At 41.5% G+C, this 16,102-nt stretch overlaps 1 protein-coding gene across 1 annotated transcript in view; it reads right to left on the bottom strand.

The window, feature by feature from the left end:
• The window catches only part of Galphas (G protein alpha s subunit), a 111,193-nt gene that overhangs the window by 42,173 nt on the left and 52,918 nt on the right, over positions 1–16,102 (bottom strand). Inside the window, exon 4 of the mRNA XM_083113480.1 lies at positions 8,713–8,832. Within this exon, the coding sequence (XP_082969606.1) occupies positions 8,713–8,832 (120 nt within the window). The remainder of the gene's footprint in view (positions 1–8,712; positions 8,833–16,102) is intronic.

The following is a 16,102-nucleotide window of genomic DNA, read 5'->3' as shown; positions in this document are numbered from 1 at the left end:
CTTCATTTTTGGAGGAAGTAAAAATATCACAAAGCACGTCACAAGAAAATATTGAAGAACGTACAAAAAAAAATGCCGGTGATTCGTAGTGCGTAGGGAGGAAGGGAGCATGCCGCAATCCTGCCTAGGGCGCCAAAATATGCATACACTGTCCCGGGTATATCTGAAGCGTGCGCAAGTGGCGACTCGAGAGGATTCGACCAATGAACTCGTGAAGGGGGGGGGGGGGGATGACTACAGGTAACTGCCAATTCGCGCTCTCACTTTCTCCTTCGTTATGCGGGGTTTGCTTCACAGAATTTAGCTACGGGGCTGCAATATTCCATACATGATACAAACTGCATCATATCAATTAAAAAGGAAACATCAGGTATCATCATTTTGATACTACTTCGTCAGAATTCAATACGTTGCATTAGACAACAAGAATCCTGTCATAATAACAGCGCATATAAGTACCGTATTTGTATAAACAAAATACATTTGTAATAAATAAAAGTTAATCATATTATATTCCTCACAGACAAACCAGTTATAAATTTCAGGTTACTTCGTGAATAAATTTTATTTATGCTGCATTATCCAAGATCAATTCTGGAGGGGGAAAATCATCGATTTTCTACCACTTTTGCTAATTGCAACGATGGCCAGGATTCCAACACAGACACTCCATGGACGTGATGCTTAGAATTTCTTCTAGAACATTCAAGTGAATCTTCGTGTGGTTTGCTTTCGTTGTTGTCTAGATATTATAAATAGTTTAATAGATTTACGTAGCCAAGAAACTACTGAAAGAAAACCACACGAAGATTCGGGTGAATGCTTTAGAAGGAATTCTAAGATGTAATTTTCAGATTTTGTAACATCATACCAGTTTTTAGATTCGAAAAAAATAGCTGCCCTGGAGTTGGTCAAAAGGTTCAGCCGAGAAGTAAATATCGGAGCATTGAAACGCTGACAATTTACGAAATATAATTCTTGCTTGCATAATACAGGGTTTGTCCGGAAAGTGATGAGACTGGGTCCAGGAAATAACATTTGTTGATCCAATTGGTACTTGTTAAAATTCTTCAAAGTAGATATCGACACACCGCTGCCAGAGCGATTTCCAAGCAGCGTACGCCTCCTGGAAGTCAGCTTCCGACAACCCCCTCAGAACAAACGTCGTTGCTGCATGGATGGCCAAAACATCGTCAAAACGGCGACCTTTCAAGCTTGTTTTGAGCTTGGGGAATAGAAAAAAGTCCGCTGGGCTCATGTCGGGACTGTACATTTCTGCGGCAACACCGATTCTACCCAGTAATGACGTCACAACGAACGCGGTGTGACTCGGCGCGTTATCGTGATGGAGCTTTCAGCATTTGGTACTCTCCGGTCGGACCCGATTGACTGTCTCGCAGGCGTTTGAGGACTTCCACGTAGTAAGCGGCGTTGACAAGTCTTCCCTTGAGGCAGAAATTATTTGTGTACCACCACTTTCTTGTCAAAGAAGACAATGAGCATTGTCTTGATCCTGGACTTTGACATTCTTGCATTTTTGGGGCGCGGGGACTCCTTGGTGTGCCACTCCGAACTTTGGCGCTTGCTTGACATCTCCATGCCAACGGAAAACCTGGGCTCTTGATACGGCTTGGTCCTGGTAGGCCTCCTTAAACATGATGAACGTAACTGCAGCTGTTTTTCCAAGCTTGAAGCAAAATTTAATGGCGTATCGTTGCTCAAGCGAACGCTGCATTTTGAGCTTCCAAAAAAATCTCTACGTCGTTTTTAAACACGGTTCGCGCGATAAGCGACCCTTACTCTACCAGACTTCGGAAGCGACTGATCCGGGTAGCGTTGGTTAGCTATTACCCCCCCCCCCCAGAACCAACACCACCAATCCCACTCGTGGCGGACGCGCTGTTGGCGACTGGAGCGCCGTGCGGTGACCAATCTCATTACTTTCCGGACAAACCCTATCTATACATACTGTATTGTTGGTTTGTTTTTTTAAAAATTAGAAATAACGAGTTGCACACCGTAAGAGCCTGCGAGGCTCCATTAATGGCAAAATTCTCTCACGAGAAAGTTTCAATGTGGTACTAAGTTGTTGTTTTTTCTAGGAACATTTCCTCCCTGCCTCTACTCTAACCTTCATTGTTTGGGCAACATTCTGGAGAGTTCTGCAATCCCAATAAATTGCTCCTGGCAAGCTCTCTTCCCTTATTTTCCTAGCGCGAGAAGACTTTTACCAGAGAAATGTGCATTTCGCCTTGAAACAGCAAGAACGTGACAAGTTGACGGTAAAGAAAAATACGTCAGTGTCAAGGAGGTCCGCTCCAACATTCAAGTTTTCGTCATTAACCCTTTCATTTTTTTTTCACTTATAAGGAAGTCGATTTTTGCACAAGTTGGCTTCTGTGTATGTAATTACTAGCTGCATTCTGAATTTGAGATTTGGGTTCAAGTCCATCTTACGCAACGGGACTGGATATATAGTTTACCATCTTATGCAACGGGACTGGATATACAGTTTAAAGTTGGATCCCAACTAGCGGGTATTGAACCTGAAACCTCTTGATTACATGGCGATGACATTATCGGAGAGGCATCCTATAGAGCAACCCCAAACAAAAGAACCTTCTGCCAAAAGCCTTCGCGCATCTTTTTCTCCATCCGTTCTACTTGGTCCATAAGGAACCTGCTCCACTCTGCCCCTCAACTACACGCGCGAGTACTATGCACAGGAGACGCAGGTTCTTTGGTCTGTGGTCCAGCTATAGCTGGTGGTAGCCACGACAGGTAAGAAAGATTATTCTGGTGCGTTCCCGCGGCCGAGTGGTCTGTCGTCTCCCAACAGGCCTTACCAGCATTCACGCGAGTGCTTCCGTCCACTGACAGTACTGTGGAGACAACACGTGATTTATCCACCAATCAGAGCTCGGTTATCTACGCCAGACGAATCTGGCCCCGTTGTCACCTTAACGGGGGTCTACACCTTCTTGGTCTAAACCCCTTTCGTCTCCTGATATTAGCCTAAATGCTTTCGTTGTTAGGTTAAGCTTGTTCGATTTAGGCCTCTTAGCACAAATAATATACCGTGCGTCCATTTCGATCTGCAGCCGAGAGATCGGGAGAAGCGTGGCGGGCGGCGCTGACGGAGATGCCGACATTTGCGGCCTGAAATGCCCGCTTATTTTTATGGACATATGCAGACATTTATATAAATATTGCAAAACGAGCACTAACCTGTGTTATAAGAGTATGGTTTTAATTTTAGTAGCTTAGTGGCTGTATGTGCTGATGATTTTGACACTCCCATCTCCTGTGAAACACGGCGTAGAGGTTTGTTTGGATAACTTTCTAACGCTGTCCCAATTTCATCGAGTTCATCGAGGAAGCTCACGAAAACCATTGACTTTTAATGGTTTCGTCGGCAGCGTAATCTTGATACAGTGTTGCACATTCGAAACCTCCAAACGATCCCCATCGACACAAAACTCTTTCAAGGATATAAACTTAAGCAGGACGTTGCTGGTCAAAACTATGATTAAAATATTTTATTATCTGTGACTCTTATCGTCACTTCTAAAGCGTATTTTTTTGTGTATATAATTGCAGAACTTGGATGAATTACAGATGATGAATTATAACCCAGGTTAGTGCTCGTTTTGCAATATTTATATAAATGTCTGGATATGTCCGTAAAAATAAGCGAGCATTACAGGCCGCAAATGTCGGCATCTCCGCCAGCGCCGCCCGCCACGCTTCTCCCGATCTCTCGGCTGCAGATCGAAATGGACGCACGGTATTTCTCGCCGAGCCAGGACCGAGTGGTTAGCACATCGCACTGCGACGCCAAGGGTCCCGGGTTCGAATCCCGCTCGGGCTTGGTTGTTCGTGAATGTCCATTCATCAATTTCATCATTTCATCACTCATCTCTAGCTTCGCAAATTAGCCAAGAGGCACAAAACGCGAAGTAAAATAAACTAAATCAATCAATCAATCGCCGAGCCACGAAAAACAGCAAGCCTAACCTAACGACAGCATTCCGCGCTTACGGCAGAAGACGAAGGGCGGGGATTGACCAAAAAGGTGTTAGTTTCGTGCGATAAGCGAGATCGCCTAACACTAAGAGAGCACGGGATGAGAAACTATCTTACTTGCCAGCCCCATTCAGGGAGTTTGCTGCAGAACTGTCAGTCGGGATGCGTGCACCGGACATACGTTTGGCAACAACGGGTCGCAGACAACAGACTCGGTAGCGGAACTGTACCAGCGAATCCCGGCTCCTGGCGTTGAAAGATCAGGATCCGCCCATCCCGAGTACGACACGCACTTCACGAGGTTAAGCAAAGTGACAGTTTCGCACCAGACGTGCATTTATTGCAATATCGCAATGAATTTCTCCCCAAGTTGCAAGTAGAAGCGGTTTTTCAAGTTGATTATTAAGCTAGAGACGATGTTTGAAAAATAATTTTCAGAATCCCATGCATTTCTCATGAAGACGTTACGCTAATCAATCAAATGGAAGTTTTAGACTTTTCCGATGACAAATAAAATTTTCAATGTGTTCTCTTTGCGTTCATGCTTTTTTCTACGCCATCGGAAGTTTGGTATTCCCAAGAGAACAAGTAAACTAATGCTCCCACAAGCGTAATGTTTTTCTTCCCCTCTAACAACCATCCAGCTCGTCGCGGGGTAAAAGCGGTTTAGGGTCTTTCCACCGAAACTGTTCCTCCTGGCCTTAAGTTTCGAAGCTCGTCAGTTAGGTATGACGTTGCAGCCTTCCATCTAAGGCCGGGCAACGATGTGTGTGATGTGTACAGTGGCAGGGTCAAACGCCCAGCATCGACACTCCAACCACGTGCGAAAGGAAAAAGCCTCATGCAAAACACGTACAACACATTGGAAGCTATCTCGCACTGCTTGGCCGCCAATTGCCGACTAAAGGATGGGAAAACGGATGTAGCCAATAAAAGATCCTCGACCACGCCACCAACACATGACGTCACTGATATCAAATACCAATTTCAATTTCGGCGACCGAGACACCAAAGGAACAGAAGCCGTCGATAAAACCGATGAACGGAAAAGTATTTGCAATACAAGCCTCATTGGGAGACAACAGCGAAGGCAGGCGTGGTTGTCTACATAAGAGTATCACAGAAGAATTCGTCAAGGGTTCTTGTGTGTCACATTTCTGCCCTTTCTGGCACCGCTATTGCATTCGTAGCCGCCTCGGTGACCACCATGTTGAATGGTCGACTCAGGATGTAGTCCCGAAGATATTGTATAGAGTCCCATGCGGAATATACCGGGTGTTTCATAAATAATTGTTGCCCTTGGAACAAAGCGGGCGTTTTTAGCTGTTAAAGATCAAAACTTTTGAAAGAAGGGCCGTTGGCAACAGACGTCAACCAACTGTTGGAACTGTGACTTGGAAGGGAGAGGCTGTTTTTGCTTCGGTCAGCTCGGATCGGAGCACGGATCTCCCGTAACGGATGCTGGAAGGAACTGGATTGCCAGGCAGGCTAGTGCCTTGGTGTCGGATTTACAGGTAAAAGATAGTTTGTACTGGATGTTATTTGGAAGTAATTACGGTGCGCCGGGCAGCCTAGTGCCTTGTCACAGTGGAGTGTTGAGAAATGTACACGTCGGGCGACCTCGCGCCTGTTAAGACGTTTCTTGGAGTAACGCGAGTCTACCTTGTGACAAGCGGACTCCAGATGTAATTCATGAAATGTAAAGCATCCAGGTACAAACAATAGATATTTCCAACATCAAAATTAAGAGAAATTAACGTTCGGATACGACTTGTATACATTTAAATTTACGTTAATTAAACTTTAGAAAATATCCAAAAATGTATGTTTTTAATTTCACACTTGCTGGACAAGGTAATTTATCCCCCTGATCAAAAAGGTTTCGCAAAGGTTATCCGTTGTCTCTTGGTATTTTGTAGTTTATTATATAATTATGTTGCAACCCACGTGCATTCAGGGCCGGATTAAGGTGGGTGCTATTGATGCTGCAGCATTAGACCCATTCCTGAAATAGGCCCACATGAAAACAGACGAGAATTTTTCGAAAGCTGTACAGTTTTCTCTTGCTATATTAACCTGAAAATAAATCTTACTAAATTTTTCACCTTGAAAGTTAGTTGTATAGAAAAAATAGACGGTATGAAGCATCAGGCCCAATTTCGTCTTAATCCGGCCCTGCGTGCATTGCCCTAGACAAATCAGAGCCGAGTACCGAACCTCGAGTGCGGATGTAAAGTGTGGGGGCCAGGCGAGTAACATAATTGAGGGGTTCCAAAAATTTCTTGCAAGTAAAGTATTGAACTTACGTTAATGAAACCAGTCCAGAATGAAACAGAAACTCAAATAGTTTTTATTTGACACCTACAAATATTCAATGTGTGCACCACGGGTGACAATGTGTGCCACACTCGTATCAACACGGGCCTGTCGATAGTGTCCATCGGGGCGAGCTTCCACGTAGTTCACCCAATTGTCAACCTCACTTCCACGTAGTACACCCTGGACTGCATTTTGCAGACGAAAGAGGGTCTGTGTGCTGTCCTGTGTCTTTGCCTTACGTGTGCTGAGTGCCTCTTTACAGCCTCAGCTTTTAACCAAAGTCGGAATATTTTAATATTTTAGTTACGAAAATATTTGGACCTAAAAGGGATGAGGAGACAGGTGAGTGGAGAAGGTTACATAATTTGTATTCATGTCCAGATATTATTACAATGATTAAATCAAGAAGACTTAGGTGGGCAGGCCATGTGACACGAATGGGAGAAGAAAGAGGAGTTCACAGGATTCTTGTTGGGAAACCTGATGGTAAGAGACCTGTAGGAAGGCCAAGATGAAGATGGAGGGACAACGTTGAGATGGGCCTAAAGGAAATCGGTAGGGATGGAAAAGAGTATATAGATCTTGCTCAAGATAGGGACAGATGGAAGGCCTGTGTTGCTGCAGCAATGAACCTTCGGGTTTAAGAAGGCTAGAGAGTTAGGTAGTTAGTTAGTTAGTTAGTTACAACACATTATAGTAATGCTTATTTTAGTTCTGTTAACCTAAGTCAGAATATTTTAGTCTTCCAACGTTAGTTATGTTATTATAGTTATATTTTAGTTCAGGTAAGGAGCAAGACCCCGTATAAAGTGACGGGTGCAAAATAGCCTAAGTGCTAACGCACCCAAAATTTTAAATTCAAATTCAAATAGTGTCTATCGCTGCGACATGACGCGGCATCGGCAGGACGAATTCCCAATCTTTGATGAAACCACACAAAAAGAAGTCACATGGTGTAAGGTCCGGTGATCTTGGGGACGAAAACATTGCCCAAAACACTGAGTGAAGTGGGTGATTTGAGTGTCGCCTGGCGGCAGGGATGTGAACTCTCAGCTTAAGGCTCGTCTGAACCTTTCAAATTTTCCTCTCCATTCGAAAAACCGCTTTGATATTCCTAAAATTGAAAAATTACATCAGCTTAGAATTCCTTTTAGAACACTGATGTGAATTTTCGTGTAGTTTGCCTTCACTAGTATCTAGATATTCTCAATAATTTTGCGATTACGTGCGTCTATTAAAAAAACTATTGATAATATCTGGACAGCAGTGAAAGCATACTACACGAAAATTCACATCAGTGTTCTATAAGGAATTCTAAGGTGGTGTAATTTTTCAATTTTAGATTTCAGATTTTTTCAGCTCCTGTCAACCCTTAACAAGCCTCAATCGTTCTGGACTGGTTTCATTAACGTTCAATATAGTTTACTTGCAATACATTTTTGTAACCCCTCAATTATTTATGGAACACCCGGTATATCGTCGTACGAGAAGAGGTACGTAATTCAAAAAACGTGTTCTTTTAACGTAACCACTCATTAGAAGAGCTTTATTTGAAGTCCCCCTCTTCATGTTAAATTGGAATCGCATATCTCCAATCCACTTTAAAAAAATACAGTAAATGACCTAGTTATTGGCACTTCACACGGGTTTGAACGTAAAATCTAATTTTCTTCTAGATAGAGGTGTCACATAGCCTTGAACCGTGTTCCCAACTTCTTATAAATTCTTAATATCGCTTCAGTGCCAATAACTGGAGGGTTGGCAATAATAAGGTGGTTTACCCTACGTCGATCAGACTTAAAATAGAGCTCTTCAAAATGAGTAGATACATCCCCCCTCCAAAAAAAAATGCATTCTTTGCTTCGTTTACTTCATCTTCATTCTTATATTTCGAGATTCATGGACACAGAAAATAAAATATGGTGTATCAAAACTGCGTACAACTTGTGTTAATTTAAGGCGAAGAACGACGGTTTCGCATCAGAGTACGAATTGTTGCAAGTGGGAGCTGTTGTTTTTTTAAGTTGATTATAAGGCTAGATACGATCTGTAAAAAATATGATGAACAAGTATTTACAGATTCCCATGTATTCCTTATGGAGAAGCAACTTTAAGTTACGGCTAATCAAATGCAAGCTTTGACTTTTCCTACCACAAACAAAATCTTCGACGTGTCCTCTTTACGTTCAAGTGTTTCTCTACGTCGGAAATTTGGTATTCCCAAGAGAACAAGTAAAACGATACACCAAAAAGCGTAATGCTAAATTATCATCCCCTCCTACAACCATCCAGCGCACAGACATCTCCTCCTTCATCTCGCCGCCGGAAAGGTCGTGCCCTTAAAGAAAGAAAATGGTTGGTACTTACTGGAGGGTAATCGAAGTCGTGCTGAGAGGCTACGTCCTGGATGTAGTCTACTCTGAACTGGTTTTCCGGCTTCTCCAGTGAAATGGGCGGTGTCAACGTGCTCATCGCACCAGTAATTGTCTGAAACAAAGATAAAACACTATTACTGGAAAATATTACTTTTACACAAGAGTACTAGCAAGTCATGATCTGCCGCAAATGGCCACTGTGAGAGCAGAATACATTAATATACAGTGTGTTGCTGGAAATAACTACTAGGATTTATGCAGTGCACTTGAGCACCAATACAATATCTTGAACTTGTAACTGGGCCCGCCGCAATAAACAATTTTAAAAATATTCGTATTTTTTTAAAACTTTCACATGACTTCTAAATTCTAGGGAGGGAGGGAAAGTGCACACAAAGATTGTCCTCAATATTTTAGATCAATTTCTAAAAATATACACGTATGTGGTTCTTCGAAACGAAAGGTATTTAAAAAAGATTATTTCAGTTACATGGACCCCTGGCTGTGATGCCCTAAGGCGCCAGGCTTTGAGCTCCGGTTACGGGACGCGCGCTAGCTCGAGTCTCCTGAGAAAAGTGTAACAAAATTTTTCCTAAGATTTCGGCCTGTGTATGGGACCGGTGGCCATCCACCATCGTGAGGAAATGACGGAGCTACGAATGAGTAGCGTAACCCTGTCATGGAAACCTAACGACTGAGGGTTCGTCGTGCTTACCACACGTCACCCCGTAACTAGTTGGATGATCTCCCACCTCTGGTGAGAGAGGCCGGCAGTTGATCGGTAGGCCTTGTCACACAAGGGCTGTTGTGCCACGGGTTTATATTAGTATTATTATTGTAGAACTTCGGAGCATTGGTTAGTCAACTTTAGGCACGGATAAGCTAATCGGGACTGGGCGTACAGTTTAGTGGGATCCGAACCACAATGTTCCTCCACCGATATCGAACCTGGAACCCCTTGATTACAAGGCGACGATGTTACCACACCACCGACGGAGAGGCCTAATTGCTGCACGAGTGCAAGGTGAAATTTGTGTTTTACTCGCGGTACTACGTTGCGAGTGTTTGTGCAGGTGTCTTGCTAAGCCAGTAAAATGCGTTCCAACAAAATATTTCCTGGTGGGCAACAACAAATGGCGTTCGAAACTAAACGGCACGTTTCCACCTTCTTGGAACACGAATATGCTGCTCTTATGATCGTGGCCATATTTTGGCAAAATCTATTTTGTCTTATTTCCATTCTTTTAAAAACATGTAAATTTTTCTTTGTTTTCCTCTCAAAAATATCAATTCAGTTTATATTCTCTTAATAATGTCAACGATATGTTGTAAAGGGTACCTACAGCAAAAGAAACGATGTGCAAAGGCATACTTTTTAATTTTTGCCAATATATTTTAAAGTTATACTTTCGGTCATTTAGGCCTTACTTTGGTAATTTTTCTACATGTACGAGGGTAGTCTATAGAGTTCTGGACCATACATCGTGATGATGTAAGCAAGATATTTCTACGCTGGTACATCTGTCATAAACATAAGCGTAAAAATTGCAAGTCTTTCTATCAGTTTGCATACTACAGCTGCCTGAAGCAGATGTGTTTTGCGTATTCCTTAAAATTGATATACAAGATCATAAATAGAAACTTAAGATGCAGCATCCCACTCCACGAACTCTCACTTTAGAGTGCCTAGACATAAAACAAGGAGCATGGTAACTTTCCACACTACCACTCCCAGGCTCTCTCATACATCGATCACTATTCCATAGTCTACCGAATCAGTTCAATATCATCTCAAACCAAATAGATATATTCACTTTATATTCATCTTTTATAACCAACATAGAAAAATTGTAAATAAGTAATGCTTTTGTGAAACTGATCTGTTTACCTTGGTACTGTTCTGACTTGTTTACATTTGTTTATTTTATGTTATCCTTTTTTGTGTGTTTTTAATCTTAGTCTATTGTTTTACTGTTGTTTCCTTCTGGTTTAAAATAGCTTCTGCTGTACTGGAAATTTCAACAAAAAAATAAATTGCATACCGTGCAGATTTAACGCCAAAGCAAGTCCATTCCAAGTTCTTCAACAAAAAATGGGATGCTGAATTTAAACATGGCCGAACGAGCTTTGGATATCCACGTGAAGAACGACCGAAAGTACAACAGCAAAAATCATTGAACAAATACGTATACATGATATGGTATCAAATGACCGGCCAGTTGAAGTGCGTAAAATTGATGGGGTATTTCGAAAGAACGTGCACGATATATTTTGCATGGAGAATTGCATATCGGAAAAAAACTTTGCGTGCTTGCTGCTAACAGCACTTCAAAAACGCATTCGTACGAAAATCTCTGAACAGTGTTTGAAGCGTTTTAACAAGAATAAAACTGATTTTGTGCGTCGATTTATAACTATGCGCGAGACTTGGATTCGCCATTACAAACCAGAAACAGAACAACAGTTCAAACAGTTGACAGAAGCCGGTTGTCGGCCCCCGAAAAACATTATGTCGGTTCCATCGGCAGGGAAAGTTGTCATCGGCATTTTTGGGATGCTAAAGCGATTTTATTTCTTCCTTATCTTCAAATGGAATTTGTGTGAATTGTTGTCTTAAGTCAACTTTATGCACAGAAAGGCTAATTGGGACTGGGCCTACAGTTTAAAGTTGGATCTTCAAATGGGTCAAAAATAACTGGAGAATACAGAAAATTTAAACCAAATAGATAAAGAGAAAAATCATCTTTCATCAAGATAATGCAACTACCCACAAAAATGTTTGGGCAATGGAAAAACAAGGGATTTGAACTACGAATTGTTGAAACATCCCTATTCCCAGATTTGGCTCCCTCCGAAACTAATCTCTACCTAAACTATCTGGTCATTGTTTTCCATCGAATCAGCGGCAGATATGTATTTTACAGACTTCAGGATCGGGATAATTGCGTTGGAGCGTGTTTTGATATTAGTGGAGAATATGTTGAAGAATTGAAATTATAAATTCGTTCTTTCATTCTTAGGCCGAGAACTTTTAAGACCACCCTCGTATATTTCTCAAGTTCTTGGATCATCTACCTTAATTAGCGGAGTTAGAAATGGGATCTATGTAAAAGATTATTAAAAAGGAATACAATAAAAATTAGCAAATGAATTGACGCAAATCGTGAAGCAGGAGTCCACCGAGAACTTTGTCAACCAAATGAAATTTCCCAAAACAATGCGCTTTGCGTTTTCGTGACAAGAATGCCAGGCACATTGCAGGCCAATCGTAAAGGTACCAACAAGCTTGAACAACCAGGTCGACATCACGTACATCCTTGAAGCACACACGCACATGCTTTAAGAACACCTTTAAGGATCACGCGTCCGAGGAAACGCAATCACTCTCTCACGATGAGGGACGAAATCTGCGCGCACAGGCAGTTTGTATTATATATTCGGCACTTTCCTGGGAACAAGAACATGCGAGTGATTTTCACCGTAAAGCAATCGAGTTGATAAACTAAGGCTCGAACGGGTTTCATTTGGGCGTAAATGCGTATTATAAGGATTCGAAGCAGCCTCAATAAATGTTGACTTTCCAGGAATATAATATTCTTGCACTGCAACTGGTAGCGAAGCCCGATTAGTGATGCTCTTACACGAATAAACATCGTACAGGGTCTCTACAAATTTGTATAAACAAAATTCCCAGACTTTTCCAGACCGAGAAAAAAAAATTCCAGACAAAATCATTGAGGCAATTTCTGTACTTAAACATGCGTGTAGGAAGGTTACTATATTTTAACTAAACATCACATGTTAAAAGTAAAAAACGAGAAGGAAACCTGAACAGCAATTGGCTGTTAGCTAAGGGCATCAGGGGCGAGATTTCATACACTACTTGCCATGCATTACTACATTAGTAAACAAAGAAAAAATCATAACAATTATTGCAAATACATAACTGTAGTGAAATTTAGTAATATAATCTATTAATCCTAATATCAACCAAACACAACCCAAAAATAGCAACAAGAAAGTGGTAAACACCAAGAGCCATTTACTGCAGTATATTTCTACTTAAAAATTAACCCCTTTACCTAGAGTATTTCATATACAATTTCTGTTGTCACTACAGGTAATATTCAATATATCAAACTGAGGTATAGTTTGTCCAAAACAAATAAAAAAAATTGCTTGTTCTTTTTCCTTTGAAAAACGTACTTCTAGAGCATTCCCTGACATTCGCTACGAGACTCGGCGGCAGCGACCCGGCGTCAGAGATTGTCTTTCCCGGTGAACGGGGTCCTCGACAGTCGCACGCTAGAGTCTCTTTTTTTCCCTCTCCCTGCCTTCGCTCTCTTTCCCTTTCTGTTGACGTTGCAGACTGACGCCAGTATAATCCTACCTTGGAAGTTGTGTTGTTTCGTGTCCGTGTGTTGAGGATTGTGGCTTAATTTGGCACCACAAAAGTTTACATTACAACAAAGGATTTATCTTTTAGAGTGTTACTTCGGAAAGAGGAATTGTGGAAAAGTGCGACGACGTTTTGCAACGAAATTTCCAGGTGTTCCCGTTCCACATAGGACCACTGTATTAAACCTCGTAAAAAAGTTTAGAGTAACAGGGTTAGTTCTGAATAAACGTGGAAAGAAAATTGGGAAATCTAAAAAATAAAGCATACAAAGACAATACGCACACCATCCGTGAGTTAAAAAAAGAGAGTATTGTACGAGAAATCGGGAGAATTACAGTAGACGAACTTGCAATGTAAATGCCAATTTTCTTCGGAGATGCCAGCAGAGGGACATCATTTTCAACACCTTCTGTAGTCAAGGTTAGTACGAGGGTCACTATTTATATTTGAGCCTAACAATGAAAACACAGGAATTTGGCATTGAAAACTGCTTTATTGTTTTTCGAAGTATTCTCCTTTATGGTCAATACACTTTTGCATTCGTTCGAACCATTCGTCAAAGCAGTTTTTCCAATCTTCTTGAGACAACTCCATAATATGGTTTTTGAAAGCATCAACGGCGTCTTCCGCCGACGAAAATCGTTGTCCACGCAATTTATTCTTGACATTCGGGAACAAGAAGAAGTCATTGGGTGCCAAATCAGGACTGTACGGCGGATGACACATCAATTCGATTTTTTGACTGTTCATAAAGTCGGTTGTTAGACGAGATGTGTGACAGCTGGCATTGTCTTGATGAAGAATGATCCGACGGCGTTTGTTTGTTTTCCGTATTTGACCGAAGACCTCTGGCAAACAAATTGTTGTGTACCATTCAGAGTTGACCGTTCTACGTTCCGCTAAAGGCACAGTTGCCACATGACCAGTTTACCCGAAAAAACAGGCGACCGTTTGTTTCGATGTGCTTCGAGCGCGAACAACTTTTGTTGGATTGGGTTCATCTTGAAACACCCATACAGTCGACTGCTGTTTACGTTCCGGCTCATATGCATATATCCGTGATTCGTCACCTGTTACAATCTTATATACGTCTTTTCAAACACCACGATTGTATTTATTGAGAATTTGTTTGCACCAAATGACGCGAGCGTCTTTTTGAGTTTTTGTCAAATTGTGTGGGATCCAACGAGAACATACCTTTCTCACAGCTAAATGATCATGTGATATTTTATATGTGCTGGTCGAACTAATGCCTATGGTTGCCTCGATCTCACAGTATGTCACGTGACGATCTTGCAGTATTAGGTTTTGCACAGCATCAATGTTTTCTTGAACAACAACTGATTTTGGACGACCTTCGCGAATCTCGTCGGTGAGCGAATGTCGGCCACGATTAAATTCGTTATACCAGCGTTTCACAGTGGCAAAGGATGGGGCTTCATCGCCAAATGTGGAAGTAAGTTGATCGATGCACTCTTGTCTTGATAATCCACGTCGAAAATCGTAAAAAATCATCGCACGAAAATGTTCACGAGTTAATTCCATTTTATTGTTGTCGCGCAATCTCCAAGGCAACATAAACAACACAAATCAAGCTATTGACAAAACATTTGAAGTACGTTATGGTCAATAATGCCAGACGATTCCGTGCAAACGTCAAATCGCGCCTAACTTCAATCAGTGTTGCCAAGGCTCAAAATATAAATAGTGACCCTCGTACACAATATGAAAACTGTCATTTTAATAGACGACTCTAGCGACTGTCGCGGACCCCGTTCACCGGGAAAGACAAGCACTGATGCCGGGCCGCTTTCCGCCGAGTCTCGTAGCGAATGTCAGGGAATGCTCTGTAGTACATTATTACAAAAATGTTTATTTTTCCAGTTAACGTGACTAACATTTCCAGAAAAATTAAAACTGGTAGACACCGTGTATAGAGAATGCAGACTATGAAATGCGTTTAGGCAATGACATCCATGTAAAGAACGCGGCAGCCAGAGCAGGCTCAACATTGTACAGGATGTCCCACAAGTCCCCGTGCCCCTACTGGCCGGTATTATTTAATTTCAATTTTACATTCGCTTTATACACATAGATCAATTGATAGTGAACGACCTCAACCTGTTGATTACAAGCCCTAGGATGTTCACGACTTTGTGTGTTTAATATTATTAGACATGGGCTCAATCGGTATCATTTAAATTGTTATTTTTTATATTGTTATTGTCGTGGTAACATTGATCGCTTAAAAGTATATTTTAAATTAGATTAATGCACATGCTATAATAAATAAATGTCATATATCTATAGGTAATAATGTAATACTATAGTCTAGAGGTAATAGTCCAGGGGCATTTGTAATCCCGTGGGTTTTGGAATGAAGGGAATATATGACTACCGGTAATACGTTGCTAGTGTAGTACACAATAACGTACTACCAGGTGTTTTGCCCGCAATTGTGGCAGAAGGTCTATGTGACGTCATAAATCCAAGATGGCTACCGCTTCATGCACTAATAAAATCCATCATAACTCCTTTAATAGTGGTTTTTTAGGGGGGAATTATAGATACATGTTTTGTTCAGAATTGAAAAAGGAACAAAATTGATTCTTACAGTTTTTTTCATATCTCGCACTGTTATGCAGATATATCTAGTGAAACTATTTCGTGCCCTTTTCTGCAAGGATTCTATGCATATTTTACACTTTACTTGACATTCTGGCATATAAAGGGCGGAAATTACTGCCTGTGATATTTTGTTGATGCCTACTATCGTGTCGTATTGCCTGTGTGACATCGTACATCCAAGATGGCTGCCTCTGCAGACATTAACAAACAAGAACGACCATATCTTCTTAACTCCTAACGTAAGTTTGTTGGGTTTTTACACGAAGGAAAGACATGTGTATGGAGGATGCTTTCATTTGGAGGCATGCAATCATGTATTACAATGTGTCAGAAACCATAGACTACATGATGTCCG

This window comes from Lepisma saccharinum, chromosome 27, assembly GCF_977018435.1.
Source record: "Lepisma saccharinum chromosome 27, izLepSacc3.1, whole genome shotgun sequence".
In the NCBI taxonomy this organism is placed as follows: Eukaryota; Metazoa; Arthropoda; class Insecta; order Zygentoma; family Lepismatidae; genus Lepisma; species Lepisma saccharinum.
This window is presented reverse-complemented; position numbering and strand designations above follow the sequence as displayed.